This window comes from Brassica oleracea, chromosome C6 (assembly GCF_000695525.1).
Source record: "Brassica oleracea var. oleracea cultivar TO1000 chromosome C6, BOL, whole genome shotgun sequence".
NCBI lineage: Eukaryota > Viridiplantae > Streptophyta > Magnoliopsida > Brassicales > Brassicaceae > Brassica > Brassica oleracea.
Window position 1 is genome coordinate 17917538 of NC_027753.1, and position 8860 is coordinate 17926397.

An 8860-nucleotide genomic window follows, 5' to 3' on the forward strand; every position below is an offset into this window, starting at 1 on the left:
CAATTACCCTAAATAAAAAATGAGGTCATATTTGTTGCTCAAAGAAAAGGCCGGAATGCGTTAATCATGAGCCAACAGCGGTGGCCGTTTGAATACCCATTCGGATTTGGATCGGGTATTTCGGTATAGGGTTATAGAACCCTTTCGGGTATTTCTATACTTCGGATCGGGTTCGGATATTTTTAGTTCGGATTCGGTTATTTCGGGTCGGGTTCGGATATTGAGATTTTGAAAGAAAAAAAATTAAAATTTTCATTTTTAAGTTTATTCTATTTAAAAATATAGAATTCACTAAACTGATTTTTTATTTTTTAATAGATTGAATGATTGATATATTTGGAGATAACATTTCAAAAATAAATAAACATTAATTTGGCTATTGTTTTGAAATTTTGAATGTAACTTTTGTTAATATATAAAACAAAAAATTTGACATGCATTTTAATAGAGTGACAAATCATTTTCTTCATAATTATATGTATATTTATAATATCAATATAAATATTTTAAATAAAATGAGAGATGTAAATAAAAAATAAAAGGGTAAGTATATTTATATTCGGTTATCCTCGGATATCCATTCGGGTTCGGATATTACCCGTTCGGGTTCGGATATCCAATCTCTCCTAAATCAATACCCATTCGGATAGTTTGCTATTTTGATTCGGATTTCGATTCGAGTTTTTCGGATCGGATTTTTTAGATCGGATTCAGATACGGGTTTGGGTATCGGGTAAAATGCCCACTCCTCAGGCAATTAATCATCCATGATGCCCCAAGAAAAAGAAAAAAAAATCAAGATGTATATATTAGTGGTGGCAGAAGCGTAAATAAAATGAACAACAGTCAAATGATATTTTGACCGCCATGACGAGAAGCGAAGAAATTACGATAGTGGCAGAAGCGTAATAATCCGATAAAGAAAGGAGCGTTTGTGGAAGACAAATTTTCCCAAAAAGAAAAAAGATTCTCTCATTCGTCTCCTCAAAAATTGAAAAAACAAAATTTTATGTGCTCCTAACTGTTCTCCCACATAAGTCCAAAACCAAATCACTTTATTCTTCTTCTTCTTCTTCTTCAATCTCTCTCCCTCCCTCGCATCGATTTTCAATTTCGTAATCTTTTCATCGTTGAAACACACAGAGATTGAGAGAGAGAGAGATTCTCCTCCTCCTCTCTTTCGTTTCTTCTTCTTCTTCAAGTTTTCGTGATCTCGATTCTCCCTAGCAGTTCCGTCTCCAGGTACAACTTCTCGCTGATTTTGGTAGCTTCGATTTCTCCGCGTGGTTTAGATTATCATTGATTTGAGCAAGTACTTAGGTCTCTTGATTCTTCGATTTAGTTTACGCTAGTGTTAGATGAACTGATCATCTAACATAACTTTCTTTTTCTTCGTCGATGATGATGATTTTCTTTACTGGATTAGTTCATACCTTTGCTTCTTAATTTTTTCTCAGATTATTCTAATTTCACATCTGATCATTTGCAGTTAATCAATCATACAGAGTTTATCGCTGATCTCCCAGTTTCGGTAAAGAAGCTATCAAGTTTATAAGGTAAATAAATGTCACGAGCTTCCCTTTTCACACTTGATTGTTTTGCTATCTGAAATTGATACATTAGATTTTGCTATCATGTTACCAAGATTTGTCGTTAAGAAGTTTCCACTAATTAACTGCTTTGAATCCTCGTAACTTTTTTCCCACAAATTTATTCCTCAGAATTATACATTGATCTTTTCCCTTATCCATACAGGCTGAACCCATTAAGCTGATTCTGGATCTTCCCTGGAGCTCTAAGGAAAAGGGGTAAGAGAAACTAGAAACTCCTCCCTATATTTACCGTTTTGCTAGGCAGTAAATTCCTTTCTAAAATATAGTTTATAATATGCTTATTTAAGATCGGATCGAGATCGGTTTATTTGAAACTGTATTATTTATGTAGTTTGTTAAAAGGGGTAACATAAGAACAAAAAGTAACAACTCATATTTTCTGAGCTATCATAGCTGTCTTTTATCGTTCTAGAGGTTTGTGCTTTTCCTAACTTGCTGAGGTGGCTCCACATGATATTTCTCGTCTCACCCAATTCCATGAGTTACCAACTTAGACCCGGCACTGTAAAGGGATCAGCGTTAATCCAATTTCTTATTAATTTACGTTTATAAGTTAGCCTTATCACTTGTTAAGAAGACAGAACTAGTAAGAAATACTGAATGATTCAAGTTTCGGACCCATGATGATCTACCGATATTCTTTGCGGGACCCACAAGTTACATTATTGCCTGTATACCTTGTCAGAGTTCTATATTATTATGTTCTCTCTCTGCTGAAACCAAGATGCGGATCTATGCAGCCAAATTTATCATTAGTTTAGTAATGTGTTAGTCGTATTATATATATTCACGGGAATGAATGTGAAAAGGATGGTACCTCTTTTCTTATTTAAATAATGGCATTTAACTTGAACAAGTTTGTTCTGCTGATCTTAGCGTTTCTTCTGATATGTTTCTCTGTGTATTGTTCACAGATGAATGAATACTGGGTTCCCAAGACCTCTAATTGTTAAGTTGAACAAGTAATTGTAGAGACCGAAGAAAAAGATATGAGAAAGCATCGGTTTAGAGAGACCTTGAAGTCTTTCTTTGAGCCTCATTTTGATCATGAGAAAGATGAAATGCTTAAAGTAACCAAATCTGGTAATTTTCGTACAATACTATGTTTTGTTTCACATGTTTAATGAAATCCGTAGCTCTTGATTTGATAAATATACTTACGTGAAAAGTATTTTCATCATCTGGTGCAGAAATAGATGAAAAGGTGAAGAAAATCTTGGGAATGGTTGAGAGTGGAAACATCGATGAAGATAAATCTAAACGACAAGTGGTTTCAGGGTTAGTGAATGAACTCCACAAGGAGTACCAGTCTCTATATGATATAACGGGAGAGATTAGGAAAAAGGTCCACGAGAAAGGAGAAAACTCTTCTTCATCGAGCTCAGACTCGGATTCTGACCATTCTTCGAAGAGGGAGACCAAGAAAAATGGAAAAGTAGAGAAAGATGACTTGAAGCAACAAATTGAAACTGCGGATCATGAAATTGCTAATCTGAAAAATAAGTTGACAACGAGTGTTGAAGAAAAAGAAGCAGTAGATTCCGAGCTTGAAGCAGCTTTGGTGAAGTTAAAAGAATCAGAAGAGATCATCAGCAATTTGAAACTTGAAACGGAGAAGTTAGAGGGCGAAAAGACAACAGCTCTGAGTGATAGCAGCGAACTGCGTCAGAAACTGGAAGTTTCTGGCAGAACAGAAACTGATCTGAACCAGAAGTTAGAAGATGTGAAAAAAGAAAGAGATCAACTGCAAACTGAGATAGACAATGGTATCAAAAGATTTCAAGAAGCTGAAAAAATTGCCGAAGACTGGAAAACAACGAGTGATCAACTCAAAGATGAAGCTACTAATTTCAAGCAGCAGCTAGAAGCAGCAGAACAGAGAGTTTCTGATCTGAACCGCGGAATGAGTAGTGCAGAGGAAGAGAACAAATCTCTATCCTTGAAAGTTACGGAGATTTCAGGTGAGATCCAACAGGCACAGAACACCATACAAGAACTCACTTCCGAATTGGGAGAGGTGAAAGAAAAATACAAGGAAAAAGAGAGTGAGCACTCTAGTTTGGTGGAGTTACATGAGACCCATGAGAAAGAATCATCCACTCAAGTGAAAGACTTAGAAGCACGAGTAGAATCATCAGAGAAGTTGATTGTAGACTTGAACCAAAACTTGAATAATGCAGAAGAAGAGAAGAAACTGCTCTCTCAAAGAATCTCAGAAATCTCTAACGAGATTCAAAAGGCGGAGAACACCATTCAAGAACTCATGTCTGAGTCTGAACAGTTGAAAGAGAGCCACAGTGTGAAGGAGAGAGAAATTTTTGGTTTGAGGGACATCCATGAGACTCATCAGAGAGAATCATCCACCCGTACGAGTGAATTAGAAGCTCAACTGGAATCCTCAGAGAAGCGGGTCTCAGATTTAAGTGCGAGTCTGAAGGCTGCAGAGGACGAAAAAAAAGCTATCTCCTCGAAAAATGTTGAAACTCTAGACAAGCTAGAGGAGGCGCAGAAGACGATAAATGAACTCATGGTTGAGTTGGGAGAGTTGAAAGACCGACACAAAGAGAAAGAGAGTGAGCTTTCTAGTCTGGTGGAGGTACACGAAGCACATCAGAGCGATTCAACAAGCCGAGTAAAAGAATTAATACAAGTGTTGGAATCAGCGGAGCAACAGGTTGCAGATATGAAACAGAGTTTGAACAATGCAGAGGAAGAGAAGAAACTGCTATCTCAGAAAATCTCAGATATCTCTACCGAGCTTCGAGAGGCACAAAACACCATACAAGAACTCAAGTCTGAGTCTGGACAGTTGAAAGATAGTTACGGTGAGAAAGAGAGGGAACTTTCTGGTTTGAGGGACATCCATGAGACTCATCAAAGAGAGTCATCCACCCGAGTGAGTGAATTAGAAGCTCAACTAGAATCATCAGAACAGCGCGTCTCAGATATGACTGCTAGTCTGAAGGCTGCAGAGGAAGAAAACAAAGCTATTTCCTCGAAAATTTTGGAAACTACAGACAAGTTGGAACAGGCACAAAAGACGATTCAAGAACTAATCGCTGAACTGGGAAAGATGAAAGAAAGGTACAAGGAAAAGGAGACTGAGCATTCCAGTTTGGTGGAGTTACATGAGACCCAGCTTAGAGAATCAGCGAGTCATGTGATAGAATTAGAGGCTCAAGTGGAATTATCAGAGAAATTGGTTGCAGATTTGAACAAAAGCCTGAACAATGCAGAGGAAGAGAAGAAACTGCTCTCTCAGAAAATATCAGAAATTTCCAACGAGATTCAAGAGGCGCAGAACACGATACAAGAACTCGTGTCTGAGACTGAACAGTTGAAAGAGAGCCACAATGTGAAAGAAAGAGAATTTTCTGGTTTGAGGGACATCCACGAGACTCATCAGAGAGAATCATCCACACGCACGAGTGAGTTGGAAGCTCAACTGAAATCATCAGAACAGCGGGTCTCAGAGTTGAGTGCGAGTCTGAATGTTGCAGAGGAAGAAAGCAAATCCATGTCTTCGAAGATCTTGGAAACTACAGACGAGCTCAAACAGACGCAGAACAAGGTACAAGAACTAATGGCTGAATTGGCAGAGTCGAAAGATAGACACATACAAAAAGACAGTGAGCTTTCTAGTTTGGTGGAGGTACACGAGGCACATAAGAGAGATTCATCAAGTCGAGTGGAAGCATTCGAAGCGCTGGTGGAATCAGCGGAGCAACGAGTTAGAGATTTGAACCAGAGCCTGAACAGTGCTGAGGAGGAGAAGAAAATGTTATCTCAGCGAATTTCAGAGATGTCGAATGAAATCAAGCAGGCGGAGAACACCATACAAGAACTCATGTCTGAGTCTGGACAGTTAAAAGAGAGCCACAGTGAGAAAGAGAAGGAACTTTTCGGCTTGAGGGATATCCATGAGACTCATCAGAGAGAATCATCCACTCAACTAAGAGAGTTAGAAGCGCAACTGAAGTCATCTGAACAAAGGGTTTCTGATCTGAGTGAAAGTCTGAAGATTGCAGAGGAAGAAAACAAAACCATGTCGACTAAAATCTCAGATACTTCAGGGGAGCTCCAGAGGGTACAGATCACGTTACAGGAACTCACAGTTGAGTCAAGCAAACTGAAAGAGCAGCTTGCTGAGAAAGAAGCAGAACTTTTACATCTGACAGAGAAGGAAAGCAAATCACAGTTGAAAATAAAAGTCCTAGAAGAAACAGTAGCGACCCTTGAGCTGGAGATACAGTCAGTTCGTGCTCGTACAGTAGATCTTGAGACAGAGATTGTAGGCAAGACCACTGAAATTGAGCAACTGGAAGCGCAAAACAGAGAAATGGTTGCTAGAATCTCGGAACTTGAGAAGACAATGGACGAGAGAGGTACTGAACTCGCTGCTTTAACCCAAAAACTTGAGGATAACGAGAAGCAATCATCGTCCACAATTGAGAGTTTGACAGCTGAGATCGATGGCCTACGGGACGGACTAGATTCAGTGTCTCTTCAAAAGGAGGAGTTAGAGAAACTAATGGAGAGCAAAGGCAATGAAGCTTCAATGCAGATTAAGGGTTTGATGGATGAGATCAATGGTCTGGGCCAGAAAGTGGCGTCACTTGAAAGCCAGAAAGCAGAACTTGAGCTCCAACTTGAGAGGAAGTCCGAGGAGAGCTCTGAATATATGAGTCAGATTACAAATCTAAAAGATGAGATCATAAGCAAGGTCAAAGATCACGATAATATTCTAGAAGAGAGAAATGGTTTATCTGAGAAGATCAAGGGTCTTGAAGTTGAGATAGAGACTCTACAGAAACAGAGAAGTGAGCTTGAGGAGGAGCTAAGAACTAAAACAGGAGAGATTGTTCAAATGCGCGATAAGATTAACGAAGCATCGACTGAAACAGTGGCCTTAGCAGAACAGATCAACAATCTGCAGGATGAACTTGATTCACTGCAGGTCAAGAAGAGTGAGACCGAAGCAGAGCTTGATAGAGAGAAGCAAGAGAAATCAGAATTGTCTAATCAGATCATTGATGTCAAAAGAGCATTGGTAGAGCAAGAAACTGCTTACAATACACTGGGAGAGGAACACAAACAGATCAGCCAACTGTTAAAAGAACGTGAGGAGATACTTAATAAGCTAGCAGAGGATCACAAAAAAGCCCAAAGATTGCTGGAGGAAACAGGTCATGAAGTAACATCCAGAGATTCAGCAATCGCAGGTCATCAAGAAAGGATGGAGAGTTTACGTAACGAGCTAGAAATGAAAGGAGAGGAGATAGAAACTCTCATGGAGAAAATCAGTAACATCGAGGTTAAGCTTCGTTTATCGAACCAGAAACTGAGGGTAACTGAACAGGTGTTAACAGAGAAAGAGGAAGCTTTCAGGAGAGAAGAAGCTAGGCACATAGAGGAACAAGCATTGCTTGAGAAAAGCCTTAAGGTGACTCATGAGACATATCGAGGTATGATAAAAGAGATGGCTGGGAAAGTGAACACAACACTTGATGGGTTTCAGTCAATGTCGGGAAAAATCACGGAGAAGCAAGGGAAGTACGAGAAAACGGTAATGGAGGCATCTAAACTACTGTGGACTGCTACGAATTGGATAATAGAGAGGAATCACGAGATGGAGAAGATGAAGAAAGGGATGGAGAGGAAAGAAGAGGAGATAAAAAAGCTTGGAGAAAAGGTAAGAGAAGATGAAAAGGAGAAGGAGACAATGAAGGAGAATTTGATGGGACTTGGAGAAGAGAAAAGAGAAGCAATAAGGCAATTATGTATGTGGATTGATCACCATAGAGGTCGCTGTGAATATCTTGAAGAGATTTTGTCTAAGACCGTTGTGGCCCGAAGGCAAAGACAGTCGCAGCGAGCCTAAGAGCTGGTGCAATGGTCGAAGACAGTACGGTACGTTGCATTTCTTTCCCTCCTCACACGAATGCGAAGAATGTATATGTGGTTCTTAGGTTTTGGTCAATCAAGAAGTTGAACTTGTGGAAAACTTCGGGTCGAGAGGATATTTTTGGTGTGTTTGTGTTGGTGTAATTTTGTTGCATTAATATTCGTTGCCCCTGTGTTTTTGTTGCTGTTGTTTTTGTAAGTCAATTTGTTTGTTTTTTTTATTACTGTAGGCAAAGTTTGTTTGGTGGTGGGATTTAATGGGAATAAAGGGCATCACAGAAATGAATTTGATATTTTACTTCTGGAGGGGTGCATTGTACAGAACGAATGATTAATGTTGTTGGTAATATAGTATTTTTGCGTCTTTGCTATCTGTTACCATTATTAGATCATTGTTTCTTTTTCCGTGAGTGTGTCCGGTAAGGTTCGGTTGGTAAGGCTTCGACTTTGTGGTGTTTTGGTTGGGCTTCTATCTAGGAGTAAATGGACGTTTATGATTGCGTCGCATCCGTATCCGAAGGCTAGGTTGATCGAGTTTTGATCCCTCTCGTCGGGTTATGAAGTCTCAGGTTCTTGGGCGTTATCGTTTGGCGGGCGTAGGCAGCAGCGATAAGTCGTGGTGTGAATGTAAGAAGTGGAGGTTATCGTGTGTGTGGAGGGCTATGTGCAGCAACGGTAAACCCCGATCACTGGCATGTGCTTATTTCTAAAGTTTGATGAGCTGATATGTTTCAGACTTGAGTGTAGTAGTTAATCGTTATTCTGGGTTTAGATGTGGTTTTAGTTTTTATGTGTTGATTCCGTAAGTCACCCCGGTGTGGGTTCTAGTTGCCGCTTTCATATGGGCTCTTGTTTCTGGGGCTGTTTCGTTAGGCCGCCAGCTTATGTATGATCTCTTGTATTTTACCTTGGAATGAATATCAAACCATTGACGGAAAAAAAAAGATCATTGTTGTTCTTGGTAAGAAAAGAATATCATGCATACACTATTGAGCCTCCCCACAGCCCGGACTGCTGCTTCAACTGGCCTGCATAAAGCCATAATCGCTAGTAATCTCTGGCCAGCCACACATGGCATTGAATTCATATCGAGCTTTCTACACTCCTCCATATATCACACTATGAGACCACTGTGCAGTCTAAATATTTTTGGGTGAGTGATAGAGTGAAATCGTTGATATTATGAATGGGGGACATTCCTCTTAGACTTGGTGTTCATACTTTTTTTTTTAAAATGTGGGTTGCAAACGTATTTTGTGTTAATACAAATAACAGAAACTTCAATAAAAACGTGTTTGTTTGCCTCCACTATGCAACAAGCCAAGAACCAATCAAACTGCAAC

The 8860-nt window shown here is 39.5% G+C and overlaps 1 protein-coding gene across 4 annotated transcripts; it reads left to right on the forward strand.

Moving 5' to 3' along the window:
- The first annotated feature begins 991 nt into the window (after nt 1–991).
- On the forward strand, nt 992–8459 carry LOC106299780 (myosin heavy chain, non-muscle). Of its 4 annotated transcripts, none has more exons than XM_013735800.1 (6): nt 992–1242; nt 1490–1556; nt 1756–1808; nt 2528–2696; nt 2804–7523; nt 8081–8459. In XM_013735800.1, the coding sequence occupies exons 4-5, from the start codon at nt 2603–2605 to the stop codon at nt 7492–7494; spliced, it is 4785 nt and encodes a 1594-aa protein (XP_013591254.1). In that variant the 5' UTR covers nt 992–1242; nt 1490–1556; nt 1756–1808; nt 2528–2602; the 3' UTR covers nt 7495–7523; nt 8081–8459. The 4 variants fall into 4 exon arrangements, with proteins under 4 accessions (XP_013591254.1, XP_013591252.1, XP_013591253.1 ...); XM_013735798.1 differs by having other exon boundaries at nt 8087–8459; XM_013735799.1 differs by lacking the exon at nt 8081–8459 and adding an exon at nt 7748–7881.
- Nucleotides 8460–8860: the final 401 nt, after the last annotated feature.

Excerpts from the sequence above, each read along its gene's own strand:
- LOC106299780 (XM_013735800.1), top strand. The coding sequence starts at position 2,603 with ATGAGAAAGCATCGGTTTAGAGAGACCTTGAAGTCTTTCTTTGAGCCT. Across the intron at positions 2,697-2,803 it reads GCTTAAAGTAACCAAATCTG|AAATAGATGAAAAGGTGAAG; the intron begins GTAATTTTCGTA and ends CATCTGGTGCAG.